Source organism: Falco peregrinus, chromosome 5 (genome assembly GCF_023634155.1).
Source record: "Falco peregrinus isolate bFalPer1 chromosome 5, bFalPer1.pri, whole genome shotgun sequence".
Lineage (NCBI taxonomy): Eukaryota > Metazoa > Chordata > Aves > Falconiformes > Falconidae > Falco > Falco peregrinus.
The window spans coordinates 85,749,965-85,773,584 of NC_073725.1; the positions used below are offsets into that span (position 1 = coordinate 85,749,965).

The 23,620-nt window shown below is 49.7% G+C and overlaps 1 protein-coding gene across 1 annotated transcript; it reads left to right on the top strand.

The window, feature by feature from the left end:
• Positions 1-4,203: 4,203 nt before the first annotated feature.
• LOC101911664 (cytochrome P450 3A29-like) lies at positions 4,204-17,379 on the top strand. Its single transcript, XM_005228983.3, has 13 exons — positions 4,204-4,363; positions 5,354-5,447; positions 6,575-6,627; positions 7,761-7,860; positions 8,273-8,386; positions 9,000-9,088; positions 9,679-9,827; positions 10,316-10,443; positions 10,777-10,861; positions 11,829-11,989; positions 12,201-12,427; positions 13,902-14,064; positions 16,223-17,379. The coding sequence occupies exons 1-13, from the start codon at positions 4,293-4,295 to the stop codon at positions 16,316-16,318; spliced, it is 1,530 nt and encodes a 509-aa protein (XP_005229040.2). The 5' UTR covers positions 4,204-4,292; the 3' UTR covers positions 16,319-17,379.
• The last annotated feature ends 6,241 nt before the right edge of the window (positions 17,380-23,620 follow it).

The following is a 23,620-nucleotide window of genomic DNA, read 5'->3' on the forward strand; positions in this document are numbered from 1 at the left end:
GAAAGGAAAGTCTTTGAGTCTACGGTACAACAGCTGAAGAAAAAGCCTGAGATGGAGCAAAGCATGTGTCTCCTGGGGGTGGTCTTCTACCTGGTGGTCAGCATCCACGCAGGACTTCTCTCCCTTTGGCCTCCTTCAGTTCCACTGACCAGACAGTGGTAAAATCACCTCTCCTTTGCGGAGGACTGTGTAGTTTAATAGGTTTGTGTACCTGTCTCTCTGGGAGTTTTTACAAACACAAGGGGTTTTTGTTTGTCAGCCCCACTCCTCTGAAATTCCACATGAAGTTTAATAACATCATCTACGCCCCATCAATTCAGTCGTCATTTCCCCAGTTTCTCTAAGATGTATTGTTCCGTTTTTACAGCTGTGACACTACCAGTGACTGCAGCCAAATATCACAGCTCAAATCCCCTTCTGTTTGTGTTAACCATGGTGACCATCAGCTTTTCAATCTCCACCTATCTACTTTGCTTGGCCACCTGTCCCCTCTCCGCGCCAAGGAGCGCAGGGTGCTGACCGCAGTGGAAGGATGTTCTGTTCCTTGATGACAGTAACACAAACACAGGGAAAGCATCTGATGCGTGAAAACCAAGCGCCCTGCCACTGCTGCGATAAGGAGCGGTAGATAGCGTGCAAGTTAATATTGAGCCAGGATTGTTGCTGGGGTGGGGTGGCAGGAACAAATACGCCAGGAGCCACCACAGTGCAACAGACCACATGGTGGCCAGCAGACAAGCATGGGACCACTACGGGAGACCCTGCCATGGTGGGAAGTGGAGGTCACACTGAGTAACCCCTCCTCTCCCCAGGGTATGAGAATACATAGTCTTTTTATAGCATTGTGCATAACCCCAGGGCTTCTGCAAGCCTCTTCAGACTTCTTGGGTTTTCTTATTAATGGGGAAAGCAATGGCACTGTCAGTTAGAAGGGTGATGTCAGAGGGGCTGAGGCCACTTCTGCTCATGACCCAGAGGAGAAGGCTCCTTTTGGACCACTCTGGGTCCTCCACAGGTACAGATCATTAATTAACCCTAGAGACATCACTAGGGCTGTAAACCATCTCTGTCTTCTAATATATAACCATGCCCGCAGCCCAGTGCATCGAAGAGGTCACTGGCCGCTGATGTGACTCTTACCGATGGGGTTTAACAGCTCTCAGAGACATTTCCTATTAAACAAGTTATTACCCGAAATGGGAGAGGGGGGAGAAGAAGTGACAATTTTGTGAAACAGGTGAAATTAGAAGAAGCATTGATGTCAGCTCACTGCTGCTGCTGCTGCTATTTTTCACTTGGTTTAGCCCATCTGCTGCCCGAGCATGGTGGGGAGCAGTCTTTGCTCCCCCTTTCCGTACCACAAGAGGTTTTTCTTGAGTCATCAGCCTTGGACAGACAAGAGCTGTGTCGCCTAAACTTGAGCAACTTTCTCCTTTTCTCTTAGACAAGTTGCTGGGATGCTGCAGCAGTCTCACCTGCAGCGCTGCTGTGTGGTTTGCTTGCCCACAATGCTAAAACCCTCGAAATGTTGCCAGGAGAGATGATGTGGAGAGCCTTCCCCTCTGCTTGACCCCTCCTGGGTGCTGTTTCAGTGATACTCACATTAAAAAAATATTCTCTGTAATACCATCGCATTTGGTCCAAAAGGCTGCGTAAGTATAAAAGCATCACTTTAATACATTCAATTTGTATAAAATTATGCAACAATGAACGTTCAGGATTGCCCACCTGCAGCTCTGAGCTGCAGTAGCAATTTTGGCTGCGGGGTGGACTTTTTACCAGCTATGATATTCCAAAATCTGTGGAGCTAGGGAGACAGCAGCACTCCAAGAGACATGCAAAAAAAAGAGAAAAAATCTCTGGTGCATAAGGAGTTTGCAGAAGTTCCCCAGCCACACGCGCACCCCATGGCTGTGGCTGCCATCAGGGATGCTGCAGGGCCAAGCGGCAGCAGCCATACGCGGTAACATCCCCGCCACCAGCCTGCATCTCCTCGGAGCTCACCGCTTCGTCACCGTAGGGTCATGGGGAGGTTAGCAGAGCGTGTCGCTGCCGGGAAGTGCTCCTGATGTGAAATGGGTCAGGGTGATGTGTCACTGTCCCCCCTGCCCAGCTGTGTGATGGAGCACTGAAAGGTTCAATAGGGCTCTGCACCCCATTTTCTCCTTAGTGTCACCTCTTGATCAGTAGATTGCTCCTGCTTAAAACTGCTTTGGACAAACGAGCAGGCTCCTGGCATGTGTTCTTTCCTTGTTCTCCTCTGAAGTTTGGCTTTGCCTCAGTTTCTGTCTGAAGAGAGGAGAAAATACTGACCCACGAACCCGCTTCCTGCTGCCAAATGGCCATGGCTGTTAGCAGAGCTTATTGAGAAACCAAAGGGTTTGTGCAGGGGAAGAAATACAGCTAATCCCAGCTGGCGAGCCGCTGCCCCAGCACCTCCAGCCTCTCATCACTGTTCTTGATGGCCCTCTGGCATGGGATGCTGCAAGGGGGAGAACCAGCCTGTGGATGCAACAACAAGAGATAACTCCCAGGGTGTGACCACTTCAAGGTGTCTTTTGAGGGGGAGACCCCATAAAATGGAGACTAAGGTTCGTGCCACAGCATGCTGCCGGGGTTCAGCTCTTCAGAGCAGCCTGGGCAAGCAGGAATCAGGCATGCACCTCCTCCCTAAACTGGTTAATTGATTACCGCCAGCCAGTGATTGTGTGAATCACTGTGAAGCTGGGCACATCTGAGATGTTGTCCTACCAAAAACAGCAGCACTGCCACTCAGCTCTGCCACATGGGTGTGGAGGTGACCTCTGGACTCACTGGTGGCTTGATGTGTTTTATGAGGCAAAATAAATATTTGGGCAGGGGCAAAAAAATACTGCTGGCCTGTGGGCACGGCCGCGTGTGATCTGCCTGCACTGACTGGCAGGTGATTGCAGAAGCACTTGGGTTTCTTCAAGGCTGAGTGTGCCAAAGGCACAACCACGATGCCTGGTGCTGGGGAGCGTGGTGTGCGCGTGGGTCCCTCAGCTGGGTCTGGTTCCCTCCTGGCCATGTGAGTCTACTGGTGGCCTCAGGGGACACAGAGAAGGGGACCGCACTGGACAGCACAAAGGAGACTCGTGGCCCTTCCTGGTGTGATGGGGACAAAGGAGACCATGTCCTGATCCATCCCCACAGCCACCCACTGGCACGGGGAGTTTGCACACGCTGTAAGTAAACTGGCCGGAGGCTGCACTGCACGCAGGGTGTAATGCACCTTCCCTCCCTCTCCAGCAGAAAGCAGCAGGTCCCGTGGGTGTTCTGGGGGGGCCGCTGAGCTGCCTACAGCCAAATATCAAAAGTCATCTTGTGCAACCTGGGGCAAAAGGGAAAGGGGAACCCAGCCCTAAATGCTGTGGCTGGGGAGCGCCGGTGCTGGCTGACCTCCTTGCGAGCGCAGTGCTCACCATGCCAGCAGATGGCTGCGTCCTCAGCACCTCCTGCCCACGTGCCCATGCCCTGGCAGCTTCCTGGGGCTCGAGGCGCTGGCAGCAAAGCCACCGATCTGGTGGGACACCAGGCAGAGCTCCCATCGGCTGGGGTGTGAGCAAGGTTGTGCCGTCACAGGACCCAGTGCTTTTCCCCACTGAGCCTGAGGTCCAGAGGGCTCTGCCTGAGGATAACAGAGCCCTTTCAGCCTGGGCAAGTGTTTCCTGGCAGGTTTGTCTCCTCCAGCCCCTTCCTCCTGAACCCTAAATAAAATGGTAAATGGGGATGGGAGGCACAAGGGAAGGTATATCTGCACAGCCAGAAATCCGGCAGGAGACGGAGGAGGGGAGTGGGGGGAAGGACAGCAGCAGTTCCTTGGCCCTCCTGATTATACCCCTCAGTAAAAGTGATGAAGCCAGCAAAAGCAAAACTGGACAGGCTAAGGGGGAGCAAGTCTGGTTCAGCATCACTGCTGCTGTAGGAACAGCCAGGGCCCCCCTCAGCCCCACGTGAAGTTCGTGGCTGTCAGGAGAGAGGCAGGTGGAAGAAGTTAAGGCAGCCGGCAAACTTTGCTACCTTTTCCTCTTGTAAAAACTGTCGTCTCAGCAGTTTCCAATCTCTAGATTTGTGGGGCTGGGCATCTTGTTGACAGCCCAATCCAGGGAGAAAACTGCCCAAGGGTTAGAGTTTGAGCAACCCAGCAAACAAGACATCTCCTCCCCTGTCATGTGAGCTGGCTGTGCCTAAAGGCCAGGGGGAAAAGGTTCATAAACAGAGGCTGTGGCTTCACAGGAGATAAATGCTCTCAGGGCAGGCTGGGAGACACAATGGATCTCTTGCCAAACTTTTCTTTTGTCACTTGGCTGTTCCTCATCATCTTCCTTAGCCTTCTGGTCCTGTAAGTAGAGGCTGGTCCCCCAGGGTGACAGGGAGGAGCAGAACCCTGTGCCTGCAGCTGGGGAGGGGGTTGAGGCCATCATCCTTGGAATGAAGTGCCCAAGTTCATGAATTAGTGTTAAAAACTCATCCTCAGTTTTCCTGGAGTACCTTTGGGGCAGAGCCAGGGCTCATAAAGGGGGGCTGCAGGGCTCCCCGTGCCCTCCCTGCGCCAGCTGGAGGGGAAGGAGGGAGCTGGGCTGGGGGGGGGAGGGAAGCAGAAGGGAACTTCTTGACTTTCTTGCTTTTCTCAGCAGATCCAAAAGGAAAAGTAACTTCCACATTTGTAACCGCAGCGAGCTCTTGTTGGCTGCAAAGGCGACAGGGTGTCCTTGGGCTCTGCAGGCTGGGAGCAGGGCAGTGGGTGATGTCTGTGTCTGCCTGTGCCAGCAGAAGCCCCCATTTAAATAGTTATGTTGGCAAAATTGCCCTTTTTGCTGATGTCGCTCAGGGGAGCTGTAGTGAGCTATACGGGCAAAAACTTAATTTTGCTGTTGTAATTTATGTCCCTGCAAGGCTGCTGTGCTACTGTGGCTCTACCTGAGCATTGCAGCAGGGCTTTGCAAAGCCAGACACAGGGGCAGGTCTCAGCTGGAGAACTTCATCCCTCTGAGACCTCTCCCCAGTCCCCTGAGCGACAGCTGTCTGATGGGGGGAACTGCATGAGGCCCCCAGGCATGGCCGATGTGCACAGCGAGCACAGTGAGTTTGCCAAGGCTGGGCTGCAGCTCCTTTCAGCCCTTGTACCAAAATGTACCCCAAATTACCTCAGACCCCGAGTAATCCTGCACTTGCTGCAGGAAGAGAGTATCCTCAGCAGGGCTGCTGCTCCATGATGTCAGCTTTCTCTGGGTAGCAGGAACAAGTTGTTGAAGCTGTTCACTGCGCTCAGTATGAATAATCTTCTCTTTTTCATTGCATAAATGCATCTCACATGCTTTTTGCTTGGCAGCTATGGGATATGGCCTTTCCAGACCTTCAAGAAGCTGGGCATTCCCGGCCCACGGCCTCTGCCATTTTTGGGAACTTTCCTGGCGTACCGGCATGTAAGTACTGGCAGCTGTTGTTCCATATCTGCCTTAGATTCTTACTTGTAGCTGGTGTTGTTTTTTCCATCCTTTGGGCATCTCTTTCCTCTGCCCTTGATTCAGTCGGATGGAAATGATGCTTTCAGGTAGGAAGCTCTTTGGACACACAGAGAACACAAAAATTCAGGTTGGCCTGGATGAGGCGTGCTGTGTTTTTCAACTGCTTTGTAGTTTAAGTTATTAGTTTCTCCCTGGATTTCTACCTGCTCCCCAGCAGCTGAAGTACTGTTGGAAACAAACAAACAAAAAATATTGGAGATATGCCTCAGACTTCTAATTTCTGACACCTGCATGGTTCTTTCTGCTTTTTGTCATGCCTGTGAACAGGCTGAACTAACCCCAGCAATGCCCCATCCAGCCACTTGCTGTTGGGCCAGCCTGAGACTAAGCCAAGACAAATAGATTTCTAAATAAAAAAAAGATATTATCAAGTTACCCAACATTACCAAACAACTAGGTAGTAGCTGGTCCCAGGTACCTGACTGCAAATGGAGAACAAAATGCATTAGCTTCAGCAAAAAAGGTGTTTTACCTTGCGTTTGCTGGGTTTACAGCATGCACACGGTCTCTTACTAATGGTTTAGTTGACGCATGGTGAGTGTTATGTGTCCCATAAGTTTTATCCTTACATGTACTATCAGTTAAAACCTTAAAGGAAACAAAGCAAAACAAAACAAGCCATCATCACTCTGGTTCAGTAACTGCAGTGGAAAATCTCATGAGGACAAGACAATCGCAGCTCTAACTCTTTGAGCTGAAGGTGAAAGGACACCCCGGGATCTAGCCCTGCCTGCTAACTCTGCTCATGCTCGAACTGTGCACCCTGTCAGACCTTCTCTTCCTTACATTTTTAGCTCAGGTTGGCTAGTGGAAGTTGAAAGTTTTTTGTTTTTTTCTTTCCGCTCTATTTTTTCCCTCCAGCACAAGTGTCCCCTAAGTGTCTACGCAACTCTTTTGAGCTGCCATGCACCCCCCAACCTCTGCTGCTTGCAGTGGGTCTGTGGGATGCACCGCTCTGCCAGCTGTGACCGGCTTTCATCGCTCTTCACTGGCAAACTGTTCGTTTCTCCTTTCTTCTTTTGCAGGGAGTCCTGAATTTCGATCAGCTATGCTTTGAAAAGTATGGCAAAATCTGGGGGTGAGTTTCATTCTGCAGAACAAAACTGCCCGTTTGGGGTGCTCCGTGGCCCCAAAATAGAATGGGAAAAGGTATGTTGCTACCGTGTCTCAGCACTGTAATTCCAGCAGTGACGGCTTGGGAAAATCCAGGTTCACCACCGAGAAAGTCTTCCAGCCATCTCTCCAAGGCTTCTCTCCTGCTGGGACTGCAGTACAGCGTGAGGGCTGGGATGGCGGTGGCCAGTTTGGAGGGTCGTTTGTTTGCCTAAGCTTTGAAAATAACCTCCACTGCTCGGTGTCAAACTGAGCCTTGTGCCTTTGAAGCTGCTCTTCTGTCTGTCTGGAGCAGAAAGCAAGCTGCAGGCTGCCACAGTGTTTTTCATCTCGGTCTGGGCTTTTCCCAGAGCTGGGGCAGGAGTTACCTTTCAACCAGCCCCCCACTCCCTGCACAGCGCTGGTTTTGTGCAGGGGCCTCTTATCGTGCTTCTACTGAGAACCTCTCAAACCGAAGCAAAATTGTGCAAAAAAAAAAATCCTGGGAGGCTTCAGGAAACCTAGCGCATTTTTTCGACAGATTAAATGTTCTCAAGCCTCTTGAAGATGGCAGCTTCCCTCGGCTGTGGCCCAAGGCTCCCTGCCCTTTAGCTCACACCACAGCTTTTAAGTTTTTCTGTCTCTGTTGATCGGAAAATGGAGGAGACAGATGAGTTTTTCCCCTCTCGTTGCCTCATAGGCCAGGCAGGGAAATCTCTTTACCCCACAGGTGGGCTATTCGGTGTGGATTTATTGACTCCAGCTACCAATTGCAGCAGCAGAGCTCTGACAGCCCAAGTGCGGCGGATCAGTGTCGTGGCACAAGCCGCCTTTTATCTAAACCCACACTGCTTTGGCAACCCTTCATACCACAGACCATTCCTAGAAACGCTCATGCTGTCTGTGTTTGGCACCTTCTTTCCCTTTCTCCTGTTTTACTACATAATAAAACAGCTTCAGCCTCATCCCTTCGGCTGTTTTGTCAGAGGGGACCCAGCTGGCCCAGACCCTTTGGGCTCCAGCAGTCGGTGCGCATGGCTCTGGCCGCAGACAAAGCAGGCTGCTGGCACTCCAGCTGACCATGAGCGAGGAACTGACCGTGGGTTTCTCTTGGCTTAGGATTTTTGATGGCAGGCAGCCTGTGCTGGCCGTTTTGGACCCCGTCCTCATCAAAAACATCCTGGTGAAAGAGTGCTATACCATTTTCACCAATCGCCGGGTAGGTATCTGGTTCCATGCTTTGCTCTCTGCTCCACCAGAGCACATGCAGCAAGAAGGAAAGAGTTTCTCCTTGGTTTCTTTATCCTTCTCTGAGCCCTTCAGCAAGTAGTTGTCCTCCATTGTGCAGCGGTTTATTGGTGGTACCAACAACAGAACTCTGCTAGGGGGGGTATAGAGGCCACTCTGGCTGGGACATCAGCCTGGATGTACCCTGGGCTGATGTCTTTATGACTCTTACGTTACTGTTTCCATTTCTGTTTGAGGTAGAGCTGGTACAACTTCAGAGGCCACCTCAACACTCTGTGGTGGGGTCTTCTTTTGCATCTCTGTCATGTGGAAGGGGGCTGGAGACTTCCACTCATCTCCCTGTATAACCATGTCCTTTCTGCTGTAACATTCTCCCTGTGCAGAACTTCGGTCTCAACGGGATCCTGGAGTCAGCCCTCTTCAACGCTGAAGATGAGACATGGAAAAGGATTCGTACTGTGCTGTCCCCAACCTTCACCAGCGGGAAGCTGAAGGAGGTAAAGCAGAGGCCACTGGTGCTTTGCATCAATAACCGGAGGAGGACTAGGCCGTTCCTGAGTGCAGAGCTTCCCCTCAAATTGGGAAGCCACCCCTTTCGTTAAGACCACACCCATCAGCACCCACATCCACCAGCACCTGCACTGTGGGATGCAGTTCGGCACCACAGTGGCTCTCTGTCACCATGGGAGGGGGCCAGGAGAAGGGTGTGGGGGGTGAAATGGCACACATGGTGTTGCAAGCTGAAGCCATTGGCCCTACGATCTGTGTTTTCTTCTTGCTGAGCACATCGCTCAGACTGTGGGTGCCCATTTTCCACACGCTCGGGAGCCATGGTCACTCCCGGCTGGAGTGGATGCTCAGCTGGAATAGGAGCTGCATGTGGATTTTGGGAGGAGAATGTTGCTCAATCAGTCAGATGAGCTCTGTGGACTGATGATTAAGATGAGAGAAAGCAACGTCTGAGGCCTGGAAATGACACCTTCCCCTTGCCTGCCCTTCCTCCACGTGCCCAAGACTTGGCATGTCGCCGATGGCAGCGTGGAGCTGCCCAGCCTTGTCTGGGGGAGATGCAAGAGTCAACAGCGCCTTCTGCTTCGGTTTGCATTTCAGATGTTCCCTATCATTAATCACTATGGTGAAAAACTAGTGAAAAACATTGAGAAGAAAGTGGCTAATGATGAGTTCGTGGCCATGAAGGAGTGAGTACCTGTGTGGGGCTGACAGGCAGGGGTTTGTATGGTGTGTTCAGCTTTGGAGAGCCTTTTCCATGCTGTGGCATAGATTCTTTGCCAACTCTGGAGGCAAACTCCATAGCGGTCATGGGCATGGTGTGTTCCTCAGCGGTGGGCTTGCTGTGCTCTGCTCTGCTCAAACGCAGTAGCTGTGCCGTGTTCCCCATTTCATTTTACTGGGGATGCACTTTGATGAAGGAGTAGGGCCCATTCCAGAAGCCCTTCAAGATGTGGTATTTTTGGATGTCATTTAAATCTCTTTTACAGATGGAAACCAGGAATCAGTCTTTGTTACCCTGGAGTGCAGTTCAGTGCTTTCCAACTACAGCGTAGGATTTTGGCACTGAGAAAAATTGGGAGATGAACGCAACTGGGGAAATTTGTGAGAATATAGTGATGGTTACTGCCAAATCAGGACAGGACCTACTATGTTAGGACTCTGCACTGAGTCCTTGATTAAAAGAGATTCCCCTTCTCAAGGATTGTTTGTACATGGGCTCTTACTCACTAACTCAGGTTGGGTTCCTCCCATTCACTCTCTTTTCTTCTCTACCTAGCATTTTTGGAGCCTACAGCATGGACGTGGTGGCCAGCACTTCCTTCAGTGTGAATATTGACTCCATGAGCAACCCCAATGACCCCTTTGTCACCAACATTAAGAAATTTCTCAAATTCAGTTTCCTAGACCCCAAGTTCATATTCTTAGGTATGACACACCTCATCTCATACAGCCCTGAATTGATGTTGGAGGTGGTGACCACCTGCGTTTCCTGGTAGTCCCCTTAGTAGCTTTGAGTCCTCTGTGCCATATGGAAGATGCTCAGCACTTTGCAGGATTAGCTTTACCCTAACAAGATCAGCGGAAATATTTCCTTAGGGAAACCACAGTCAAGGTTTGTATAGCCCATGTGGCTCTTTGCAGCATCCTCCCACAAGCAGAGACATGATGGAGAGCTGCTCTGTCACAGAGAGCTACACTTGGGGTGGCATTGTGGCTATGTAGTGACACAGAGAGGAAATTCTCAGGTGTTATTGAACGCCAGCCATTGTTAGGTAAAAAGAGAACTGAAGGCAAGAAAAAGCAAATTTTTGGGTCAGGATCCAGATTACCTCTCTCCTTTCTATGCTTTGTGCCAGTTTTGAGTTTCTTGGACCCTTTGAGCTAAACTGTGTTGTTCTTTTCTCTCCTTTTAGTGCTGTTTCCCTTCGTTATCCCAGTGCTGGAAAGGATGAATGTCTCTCTCTTACCCTCAGAGATCACGAACTTTTTCAGCAGCGTCTTCCTAAAAATGAAGAAGGAACGGGAAAAGGGCGGCAGCACGGTAAGTCCTGCCCAGGTGGCCTCTTCTCTTCACTGTGCTGTCCTTCTGAGTGCAGAGGGACCTGGTGGTGTCTTCAGAAGCCGTAGTTTATGGTCAACTCTGCATACCAACTCCCAGCTCAACAAACCTGGGGAGGGCCAGTAACACGCCCTGCCTGAAATTCCACGTGGAGAAAGTATCTGTGTTCGTAGAGGGTCTCCAGCCTGGCCCCCCGCGTGCAGCGAAGCTGTGAGCCCACCGCTGGGGCTGGGAATGGAGCGGGTGTCTCAGCAAGGATTTTGGTTTGCCTCCTCCCCACTCCCATCTGCTCTGACCGCCTCTGTCTCTCCCCAGGACCGGGTGGATTTCCTGCAGCTCATGGTTGACTCGCAGAGCTCACATGACAGCTCCAAGTCTGCCGAGACCAACCTGTACAAATGTATGTCCTGAGATCTGTCCTCCTCTCGGCAGAAAGTGTGGTGGTGCCTCAGGCAGCTGAAGGAAGTAGGAGAGGATTTCAGTCATAATCCTGCAGGAGATCCAAGGTCTCAGTAGTGGGGCTGTAATGATACACTTATCAACCAAATTTTATTTTATCCCATTTCCTGGGATAAATCCTGGGGTCTGTTTGTGCAACAAAGAGCAAACATAGTGAATATCTCCTTATTCCCGTTTCTTATTTTATCTTCTCTGAAGGCCAGCTACGTTGGCTGTATTTCTTAAAGCATACAAAGCACAGATGCTGCATGTACCTTGCTCATCTGTGAGCTCATCTCTGTTCCTCATCCTAGGTAAACTGTTAGATTTAGAAAATAACAGCTCAGCCAAGGCATAGCCCCAGTCTACCAACCTCAATCAAGGCAGGATGCTTATAAACTGCTGAGGTGCCAGGGCGGTGTTTGTACGACACCCTGCACTGCAGGCTGCACCCCAGCAGTGCTCGGATGCTACAGCAGCGCCAGCGTTAAACCCTCTGTTGTCCTTATGGCCACTGCCCCATCATGCTCAGAGCTGCTAACGCCTCAGCAGCATGAGGCTCATGGCAGAGGAGCTGCTGGACATCTCTTCATCACTACCTTTTCCTGGCACGTGCCCCTTTGTTTTTTTTCTTGGTTGTTTTTGTCGGGTTTTTTTGGCTCAGAGCACCATCCCAGAAGACAGCAGAGACTTTCTGAGTCAGGCTTAGGCTGCACACACTTTGATTCTGCTCTTAAAGAAACCAACTGATGTTGACGGCAGTTTTCTGGCCGCACAGCGGTGCCAGATGCCCCGTTGTGGTACTAGAGGGTTAGCAGCGGTTTAGTTATGATCAGCATTACCTAGACTGATGGGTGGGATCCTGAATTCCCAAGGGTTAACGACCATAGTTTTCAGCTTCTTTCATGTGCTTCTCTGCTTCTTTTCAGCATTAAGTGATGAGGAGATTCTGGCCCAAGCTCTTATCTTCGTCTTCGCCGGTTACGAGACCAGCAGCTCCACTCTCAGTTACATATCATATAACCTGGCCACCCACCCTGACGTGCAGCAGCGACTGCAGGAGGAGATCGATGCGAACCTGCCCAACAAGGTAAAGGAGGGTGGGGAGATGCTGGGGTTCATCCCGCCTGTGCCTTGGAGACCCTGAGCCAAAAGCCAGGCTGGAAACAACACGGAGTGGAGGAGGTGCGAGCACTGAGCTCCCCTTCCCCTGGTCTCCCACACCTGAAGGGGAGGCATGGAGGTGGTGCTGGGGATTGACATGTTCACATGTTCACAGCCATCCTGACTCCTCTTCCCAGGCTGCTCCCATGTACAACACCATCATGCAGATGGAGTACCTCGATATGGTGGTGAATGAATCCCTCCGGCTCTTCCCCCCCGTGGGCCGGATTGAGAGGGTCTGCAAAAAGACAGTAGAGCTCAACAGTGTGACTATCCCAAAGGGCATGGTGGTCCTGATCCCCGTCTATGTGCTGCATCGTGACCCGGGATACTGGCCGGAGCCGGAGGAGTTCAGGCCTGAGAGGTGAGGGCTGGAGGGGGGGAATAGCTGCACACTCACCCTTGGCCCTGGGAGTGGAAATGGCAGCACAAGTGGGGAATGCATGATTATAACATTTAAATTAGGCATTTATCATTGTCTGACATCTAGTCCCAGCATTACCGTGAGGGGAGTTTTATGATCTACATCCATAAACTGTGCATGGAATTTAATTAACTGCATTGAAGGGAACGACAGTGAGAGCAGCTCCCAGCAGCTGTAACACTGAGGGGTTTATGGGCAGATATTAAAACCAGAACCATTGGGTGACTGGCACAATGCCGTGCAAATCAGCAGTGGAAGGGCAAAGACAGGGAGGAAATAAAACTTAATTTTTCAACTCAAGTCATGAAACAATCCTTGCTTAGGAGTCTCTGTCGGACCCTGTGAAATGAGGCAACAGCCCACAGCAGACCTGGGGGGGCCCTGGACCTGCTGGGCTTCAGGTGGCCACGAAGATGCTGAGGGCTGGTCCAGAGAGAGCAGGACCAGATCTGTGCCCTAGCACCAGGGGTTGCAGTACCCCAGGGAGCTAACCCCGCTGTGGGGATGTGACGACCTTTAGAACAAAACATGGCAGCAGTATCAGGCAGAAGTTAGGGAGGGAGATGGGTGCTGCTGAAATCACCTATGGACCTCTATGGTCACCTGGGGTCGAATGCAGAAGGAACCACACAAATAAGGGTACTCTGGCAATGGGCAGGGTACACCAGTTGCTCCAGTAGCTGCATGCTTACGCCAGCTGACAAACCAGGCATGGATAGCTGGACAGGAGCTCTGTAGGGATCACTTGTCTTGCTGGGAGTTCATCAGAGGCATGTGCTGGTGTCACAGTAGCAAGACACTTCGTGGCTGACTTAGCGTGGCAGAGGTTTGTACCTGGACCTCATGCACCAGGCATGAAAAGCTTTCTGACATGAAAACTACCTGATCACTAAGAAGTGTGACTGAAAATGCTCAGCGACAAATTTCTCTGTGAAGCTGATTGTTCTTCCCTGTTTTTCATGATGAGGAGAGGAATGGCTGGCATGTCTCAAAAGCAACCCTGCCTTTAGTCACGCAGGGGGGAGAACGTCTTTGTGTTCGCTCAGTCCTTTGATCTAAAGGGAAGACGTGAAGCTGTAGACCTGTGTGGTTTAGGGTTTGAAATCTGGGTTCAGTTTTTGAGCTGAGAGGGAGTTCTGAGAAAGGAGTCATTATGAAATGCATTAGCATATTGCAGGTATTCCCTGTTCACCTGATGCACCTGGAGAGGCACAACCAACTCCAAGCAGCAGGATAAAAGCAGGAGCATAATGTATCTATTGAGACAGAAATAAGGGGCTTAGCTGGGTTTGTCTAACACGCATAGAAACACAAAAAGCTTTTGCTTTCCTAGACCCCTCATCGCTGCAGACCTGCAAGCTGACACATGCTGGAACAGCAGCTCTTTCTAACTTTTTTTCCTGGTTGTAATCAGGTTCAGCAAAGAGAGCAAAGTGTCTATTGACCCCTACACCTTCCTGCCGTTTGGGGCTGGCCCCAGGAACTGCATAGGAATGAGGTTTGCTCTCCTCATGGTGAAAGTTGCTGTGGTCGTCCTGTTGCAAAACTTCTCATTCAGAACCTGCAAAGACACTCCGGTGAGGATATGGGATGTGTTTCATTATCTGCCCTTTAGTCCCACTGATACGGTCCTGTGCACATCTCAGGACAAGCAGGGAACTTCCTCTCATGCACATTAAATTCCTCTTTTCCCCGAGGAGTGCAGAGACTTCAGGACTGCTGAACCTTGTCTGCAGACTTGGCTTTTACTACTTCACGCAGAGATCGGGGAGAAAGATTTCACTGTGGATTAGAGTGGCATATGGGAATAACTGTATTTAAATCTCCTCAGTTAATTTAAATGGTTCACCACAAGTTACTGATATATTTTTCTAAGCCTCTACAGAAGCAATTTTAATGTTGGAATACGTCAGGCTGAAATCCCTGCAGTCCTCTGCTTCTCTCTGGAGGCACCGAAGCTCTAGGAGGTGCTTGTTCCCCTGTGCTGCGTGGCCAGGCTGCCTTGGCCTGGCTTAGGAAGACCCTGCTCCAGAGAGCAGGGAGGATATATCCCCCCAGCCCACCCCAAAGCTCTGCTTTGCAGCACAGGCATGGCTGCTCTCTGTGAGAGATCCCAAGGCACCAAAATTCATCTCCTGTGGGCCACCAGGCAGCCTCAGAAGGGTGACAATTTCCAAGCAAGCACAATCTGAGCTAAATTTGAATTGGCGACCTGCTCCCCCTTTGAGGTTGTGCAGGATCCCAGCAGGCTTTGGCTTTGCCCAGGATCCCAGTGAACGTGACATGCGGTACTGGTGGGACAGACCCCACAAGCTGGGGCTGTCTGACCCGAAGTCAGTGCCATGGCTGTGGGAAATTCCACGTTAATCAGGCCCTCCCGAAAACACGGCAGCTCCTGGTCGCTCACAGGCGGGTAGCACTGTGGTTGGTGCTGGTTTCCAGCCCCCACCCGGCTTTCTGCACTGACGGCTGCAAAAAGGAGGTGGCACTAATGCATTTCGTTCACGAGGAGAGCTGGAGAAATCAGAGCAAAGGGGGCAGCAAGTGTATTCAAAGGACATTTGTTGTAAGAAACGGAAAAACCCTTATTAAATTATTACTTGGCACAGGTGCTCAGCTGGAAATCTCTGCAGATTCAGATTGCAACTCAACTAGTAACCTGGAGGTGAAAGACTGTAATAGTCCATTAACAATGCAGTGACCTATCCACCCTCCCCCAAGTCTAATGACATTTTTCTAGTCCTCTGCAATCCATAAAATTGATTCTTTTTATAACTGCCTTTAATTAAAAGGAGGCAAGTTAAATATGTATTGTATTATTGGTGCCCATAGGTTTATGGGGCTCTTTCAGCCCTTCTTTCTACAGAAGATGTCATGTACATCAGATCAGAGCAGGAGGGAAAAATCTGTGCTTGAACATCCCTTTGGAATATGGATATGGAAGTTGCAGCCTCCTCTCACTCCTCCGCTGATGGCACATTGGGCTCTGAGCCACATTGCTTAAATTTCCTGAAACAAAGCTTACTGGGATACAAGGATTTTAATGTAGCTTGTCGGGCGGGGGGTGTACCAGCCTTGTCCTGACGGGGAGAAGGAGGGCTGGAATACCAGCAGCATCAAATCGATGGAGGAGACCTGGTAAAACACTCTTCCCTCCCTTGCACAATGACTCCCTCCAACACCTGCTTTCAATGTCCTTTTTATTGAGATTTCCAGCATACCCCATGGGAGCCCTGCGCTTTTCGGTGTGAGGATGCTTTTTCTTTGGTACTCAGTCTGAGCAGCAATCTGAGTTTCATTCTTGCTGGCGAGCTTACTGCTCCTCCAGCTCCCATTACGATCTAGCTCCCCTTAGCGCTGACACTCTTCAGCATTAAACAAAACGGTACTGCGTGCCCCTCCTTAGCTGCAACTCTCCGGATCGATTTTGGCTGCTTTTCCCTCCAGTGTAGTCTGTTGGTCAGTGCACCAAGCTCTTCTGATCATGCCATGCAAAAGTCAGGATTCACTAACCAGTTTATTCAAGAGCTGAGGGCTATGAAACCACAGCTTGTGGGTGTTTTGCACAAGCAACAGTGATAGCTATATGTACACCCGTAAGTTAGGAAATGCATTGAAAACAAGGGGTGACCGAGATGTATGTGGGCTGTAGGGGTCCTGTCGGTGTCATGACTGTATATTTTCCCAGCTGACATGGCAATTTTTTGTGGGTTTTTTTTTTTCCTCCTGCTCAAGATCCCTCTGGTTCTGGATACAAAAGGTATCATGCAACCGAAGAAGCCCATCATCCTGAAGATGGTCCCCAGAGCCCACACTGACCTGGAGAAGTGAAGGAAGCAGGAAGAGCTCAGAGACTTTTGTTTGATGATGCCTCCCCTAACTCTGGAGAGGAGACCCAGACTGATGTGTGTGCTGTCGCATCGTCAGTGGTGTGACCCCCCCCACTTCACAACAGGGCATTAGGGATTTGGCTCAGCATAATTACATGAGCATTATCCTAAAGAACACGAGCCGCAGATCCTGCTGTCCCTGATCACGATAGGCATTTTGCAAGACCATTTGCACTCAAGTTATTTGGGCATTTTTTTCTCTCCCTCTGAAGAGGCACTTTTCTAAGCAATTTGATTCCAGACACTGTCAGTCTCTTCTGGCAGTGTAATTTAAATCAAGATAGGGAGAGCAAATTGCACATAGTTAAGTAATGCTACCATTGCTCCTGTTCCTACTGCCTGCTGGGTGACTCTCTCTGTCTTCTGGTTTTATTCTCCTGGGAATGCAGAGTTGTCCAGGACTATTTCCTCAGCTGTGTGCTATGACCCTAACAAGTGTTAAAATGGTCACATCCTTGCAGGAATGTACGCCTGCAGCAAAGTTTCTGATGATGATTTATTTAGATTTTCTTATGATTTTCGATGGCTTTTGCGTGATTTAGAGTGCAGATGAGTTAACTGGAGGAGCTCAGAGACAAGCAGTTACCCCCAATGGCTGGAGATTTACAGAGTGGGAGAGAAGTGCCCCGCATGTGTTTCTGGGTTGTTTGCTTATTTTACCACAGGCTGCAGCCACCTCCCGTAGAAGGGACTGTCAACACAGCCACCATCTATACTGCTGTCAGGACACTTTTTAGTCTCTGATTGATATTAGGCAATTTTAAGACCAACTTAACTGGATTAAAGGTGCAGGCTGCAGCACTAAGAGCCTTCAGATGTCCTGAAGAACCCTGATCTGGAAGGAAGGTGTTGCCTTTGGCTATTGAGAGCTGGAGAGTCCTGCTAGACTTTGGCATTTTTGTAGATTCTAGAAGACCCGTATGCTCACATTTCACGTTATTCCTCCAGAAACTGGTACTGGAGGGCTAACTGCAATAAAAAGCCTGCTCCCTTCTTCTGTAACTGATGCCAGTCTCCACTCTTTTCTCCGTACACAAGTGAATCCACGTGTAGGTCTCATAAGCCATTGGCCAGACAACGATGTGGTCCCATCACCTCTCCCAGCTGGGCTCCCTGACTTTGACAGGATCCTCAAAGGATCCTCAAAAATCAGTGCCACAGAGTGGAGATAGTTCTCTTTTGCCGTTCTTTCTTCCACTGTCACCTTCTAGCACCACAAATAACTGCGGGTGCGGGTCTTGCTAGTTTCAGCTAAGCGTTTGTCCTTCCATTAGAGGGCTTTGATCCCAGCATCTGCTCCATGCTGCAGACCAGCTCACCTCATACAGGGTTTGAAGTGTTCTCCATGCTCTCCTGAACAGCTCATGCATCTGCTTTGCTTGTACCCTTCCACAGGAGGATGTCTTCTGCTTCCAAGCTGTCAAATTTTGGCACTGGGTGAAATACTTGCATGTGCATACATCCAGCCCAGTCACTACCGTATGCTATTTGGACTCCTGGGAGATGAAAACCCATTATATCCTGAATTAATGCCTATGTGTATCAACAATAGTAAGAGCCGCTTCTGGAAATGCAAAGTTTAAGATTCAACAGTCCAAAATAAATGGCTGAGCAGAGATGTTGATGGTGTGAAGTGATTCCTATTGCAAAATTGGGCTTAAGAACTTTGCTCACTACATAGCAGTCTTTATATTTCCTTTATATTCTTTTATATAGAGATAGATGTATTATATGTGTGTTATTATTTAGTCTTTTTATACTTTCTTGCTATATATTGTAGGAATTGAGTAGAAAACCCCGAAAGAGACATAATAACCTTTCTGCAGCCGATTAAATTCCCCACTGAAAGACACCCTTGACTGGAAGTGTAGGGGAAGAGTAAGAGTTCAGGCTGCTTCTCTAGAGTCACCAATGAACTGGGTGAGAGGGTTAGAAAATTCCTGCAGCTCAGGCAGCCCCGGCTTCCCCTTCTGCCTTCACATCCTGCAGCACTGCAGCTCCCTTCTGCCACCAACGTACAGAAGTGACAATTCATCTTCCTTTTCAGCTGTTACTGTCCCCTTTTCTAAAGCTGTAGCACTGTATTTGACGGTGATGGTACATCTCAGGGGAGAATGACAAAATATAGAAGCAGTCAGACCCCTGGAGAACAAACAGCCGAGAAGTGCCTGCACTGTCACAGCAGTTCATAAAAAGGGGCATGGAAAATCCTCAGGTCTCTGCCTTGAGAAGTAACCGAGAAGATGAGGGTGACAGTGTCACACACAGTGTCACAGGTCAGGGATGAATTAATAACCTTGCTGGAGCGAAGGCCACAGCTTGCCTGATGGCAGCGAGGGAAGGGGTTCCTCGCCTGTGTTGGAATTAAGCACTCACGCACAAATGTCAACACTACGGAAAACATCCTTCAGGATAATCTCTCTCACAAAACTGCTTAACATTTTGGCAATGTACAGTTCACTTGCAGGTGTCAAAGGATCTCAGCCTCTCTCATCTCTGTTCAAAAGCATCTTCATCTGCCAGTACCCAGCGCTGATGGAACAGGCGAGCGGGCGGCTGTGACGGGCACCACCAACGTACCCACGGAGAGACCAGCCAGGGAATGCACGGCAGTGCTTGATCTCCTGGCACCTGCGTGGGGTTCTGGCAAGGGACAAAACCATGTCGAGGTGTGCCAGATCTCATCTTCATTTTGCTGAATTCAGTTATGCTTGAGAGCCAAAGGTGCACACCTCCGCTGGGCCAGGGCGGGGGGGGGGGGGGGGGGGGGGGGGGGCGGTGTTTGCCATCAGTTTGGCTTTGTGGAGTGGCTGGGTGGGACCTTGCCATGGGGAATTGCTCAGCGCTGTGAGCTTTGCAGCAGGCACAGGGCATGGGACACTGTTTCTTGGCTTTATTCTAGACTGAGCAGCTATCTGGGGGTTGTTCTATGGTAACCCTCTCTGGTCCGATTTCTAGAGTTAACGAGCGTGCACCACTCCCCCCAGAGCCAGAGGGAAAAAAAGCTGTGCTCTTCAACAGCTGTGTGCCTCAGTTTACCTGCATGTAAAATCTGTTTAAAAGCTATTTATAGTTAGGCAATAGTGAATTTTGGCATGCATCCACCTTATACCATGCTTCGAGCCAGATCACAGCAAGGTCACAAAGTGAGCAAAGGGGTTTCCTTTTGGAGGAGTCTAAATGTGCTTTAGGAGCTCATCTAACTTGCTGCAGCTGCTGACAGCTTGAAGCGAGTCCTCTAATCCCCCTAAAAAATATATAGGATGAATATAAGGCCCTCAGCATCAGCTCCTTTGCACATCCCCCTCCTATAGCACAGCACTGTTTCCTAATGCAAACATAGCAGCAGCTCCTTCTGTAAGGATAGCCCACCATCAAGTTACATCATTCAGATCTGGCCCCATTCACTTGTGCTTTAATTATTTAGGCTTGTTTCAAGCAAGAGCACCCACTTGCACTTAACATGGTGCTCACTCGTTGCAGTGATATCGCTGCCGGGCTTGACGTAAGCTCGAGCTCTTCGCTGGCTCTCAGTCCTCTCCCATCGCTGTGCAAGCTGGTGAGAGGAGGGTCCCCGGGCCAGTCCTGGGAAGAATGGCTGTGCCTGCCACAATTTGCAAGACACTTAGAGCTTTCCTGATCCTGACCCAGGCTTGCATAGAGGTTGTCCATATTATTGCTGCTGGTGCTTTACTGGACCCACTGCTGAAGAGAGACAGGCCTCCAGACACCCTTATTGAATGCTCGATTCGGTTAAAATCGATGAAATAATCAGCCCACAGAGTCCGCTCAAAGGTCAGGAAGCAGTGATTTTCTCCTGCAGCAGCTTTGGTCCTGTGCTTTTGCTTTAGTGTGAGGATTGCAAGCAAAAGCACTTCAGTGGGTAAGTTATAAAAGTGTTATGACTGCTGGTATTAAGCTGACAGGCTAATGTAACAAGTGCATAACAAGGTCTCCTAAAATAGAGAGGTAAATTCTTTGCAGCGCTCATTTCCTGGACAACTCAAAAAACGAGCTGGTGATGGACACGGCACTGGCTGGGCTGGAGTCCTGAAAGACAAAATGCAGAAGAGTCTCAAAGAGGAGCCCAGCAGCATGGAGGAGGTAGAGGATGCCAGGTGAAGGGGGTGCTGGACCACAGGAACAGGACCAGGTGGGGACAACCCCTTTTTCTCACCCCATTCCACCTGACAGCCCCAGATTTCACACACACACGGCTGCTCCCCATTTGCCTGTCACACAGGGATGGGTCCGTGGCTCCTCAGTCCCACGTGTGCCAGCAGCAGTCATCTGCAGAGTCAAAGGACACAGCAATGGAAGGACCCATCTTTACTTTCTAATCGCTCCGGCACACATACACTACCAGCTGGACACACGACATACCGTGAACTGAATTTGCAGAAACACTTTGATCTTTCGTTTTTAAGCCCAGTGACTCAATCCCCCACAGAGCTAAGGTAAACGGCTGTGATGCTTCTTCGGCGGATTCAAGTTTTCAAGTCTAACAGCAGTCATTTAACCACGCTTTTAAAGTTCATATCATTTGAATGTCATATGTCAAACTGATGCTACTTCCACTGAAGGCAAATAGATGTTTATTCCCCTCGCAGCTGGCCAGCAGTCTGACATTCATTATTGAATCCTTGCAGCTGCCAGGGTTTGAGGCTACCTGTAGGAGTGTGTCTATCAAAGCCTCCCACCTCTTAAGGGTTATTCTCTGTAATATCAGCTCATATGTTTTAGTTCAGGCTCATTTTACAGCTGCCATAGGACTGCAGTTGGTTTTTCCCTGACATCTGGGCAAGGTCAGGCACTGGGTTTTGCCCATTCCCTCCAAAATTATGTTGTTACCTCATTTTTCATGGCTTCTCCTGGGTTCAGACTCGCTGTCACTGTGCGCCAGCCCCCAAGTGATGTGAATGTTTCTCTGCTTGGTCTTAAATGGCTGTGGGCAGCAGCCAGCCCACAGGACCACGGTGCTGGTGGCCCAGCCGCAGCACCTTGATGCCGCTCTAGCCCTCCCTGGGGCCAGCACTGCAAATTCTGTTTCTGGGGAGTAAGTTCATGCATGAAATACGTGATATTTTGTAGCTTACTGGGCATTAAAATGTTCAACCGGCAGCAGAGGAGTTTACAGAAGAAAAAAAAAGACAACAGAGATGATCAGATTAGTTTGCATTTGAACGTTGCCCTGAATGTCACAGAGCAATTTACACCTGTACGAAGTCTGCAGAGTTATATTGAATCAGACCTGGAGCATTTTACAGCCACTTTGCATGAACATAAATGATAACATAAGGTGCAAAGGAAACAGCCAGCCGGACAATTACAGAGCATCTTCACACGCCTTATTAATCCTCATTACAGCCCTCTGTGCTGAGGCTCAGCATCCTCCCTTCTCTGACAAGGGCCAGTGAGGCTGTGGAGACAATTTAGCCACGTGCCAAACGTGCGGTGTCTGGCTGCTGGTATCAACATGCCCTTGGTCCTGGGGAGCTGGATGCTCCTTGCCAGTGATGCATCTTGCTAAATTACAGTGATGGGAATCTCAGCTGCCCCTCCTGTCCTACCAGGCTTCTGAGCAATATGTGATGTTATGCTCAACAATATGTCTGTCTTTTTGTCTTGGTGTTTTGTGGGGGTTTTTTTCCCTAAAGCTTACCTTCATAGGTATCTCAGGAACGGGGGGGGAAAGATGATGTTCATCTGAAAGACCACAAGCCCAGTTCCTTGCCTGTGCGGTTACGCCCATGAAACAGGTCTGGGTGCTGTGTGTGCGTGCAGGGTCGTGAGCCTCGAGACACAAGGAAATGGGCTAAAACAGGATTATTCAGCCACTCTCAGAGTGAGAGGCTAGAAGCGCTGCCAGCACGTGTCTGAGCTGTGCCTGTGCACTCAGGTTAATGACCCAATACAGAGCTGCCAGCATCGCTCTGTATCTACAGTAACATTTCACGAGCGGTACGATTGTTTGCTGTAGCTCTCACATTTATGTCTGATGTTGAAACTCCTTAGAAGAGAGCAGCTACCCAGGGTTTCTCAGCAGTCCCAGAACTCTCACCTGTTTCCCACTCGGAGCCTCCTCCTTCCAAGCTGGTAGACCTGAACTTTTCCCGCTGAAGATGACAAGAAAGACATGGTGAGTGTTGAGCTATGCAGGCATGAGACAGCCTGAAGAGTCAGACCAGTGGTACACAGTTGGGAGATTGGCTGTCTAATGTTCTTTCTGGGAATCTTATTAATGTTATCTTATTATTTCATAATAGATATAACCCATGTGGTAGTGCTGGCAGGCTGTAATTGGGCCTTGCCAGGGAATTACTCATATTTTTCATTCTTGAAGGAATGAAGAGCATATTCGGTTATGCTAACGACCTCATTTGTGTGGATTCCATTCACTTGATATGTCTCGCTCATGAACTATTACAGCGAGAGTGATGATTTCTTAGCCAAAGTAAACGTCGAGGTGTCTCAAAGCAGATGCTCTCCTCTCCAGATGCTGAACGGATTCCTCTGCCGTGTTTGCCTCTCCTCCAGCAGCTGCAGACTCGCCCAAAGGTGTTCTTTTTGCACAACGTGTTTTGCTGATGGTGAGGTACATCTTTCCCTCTCAGTGTCTTGGGGTACTGTGAGAGACGTAGAGCTCTTTGAAACAGGGCAGGGGAAGTATTTGCTATCTCTTGCTGCTCTATAAATCCTTTCTGCCTATTTAGTCACCCTTGTTTGGGCCTTGGGCCTTTTGGGTGGCTTGTAAAACATTACAAGAAGTTGAGTGTCTATCCAAGTTCTTAGCTGAGGGGTTTTTTAACTCTCCACAGGGTATAAATGATAGTTTCAGCCATGGAGAACCTTCCTCTCCATATTTACAATTACTCTTCTTTGTGCACATATCAAAGCACAAGCCACATATCCTCGTCAATAAAAGCCCTTTCTAATTCTTTTTTATCCTCCCCAGGGGACCCCTTAGAGCCCTGTGGAACCTCGAGCAGCCCTTTAATTCCTCCTGCTTTGGTCCTTGCCACTGCTTGGGGCCTGTTGTTGTAGCAGCTACGCCGGCTGTGAAAAATGCTGCTCCTTAATCGAGCCGAGCGGTGGCGGCTGAAAGACACAAAGCGTTACCTGCCCATGGGGACCCAGCGCGCCACCCGCTTCTGCAGCGTTAGCAAAAATGTTTCCATGCATTTGTTTGTAAAACGTCTTTATCCAGCCAGGAGAAATGTCCCTTGAAGTGATCTAACCAAAT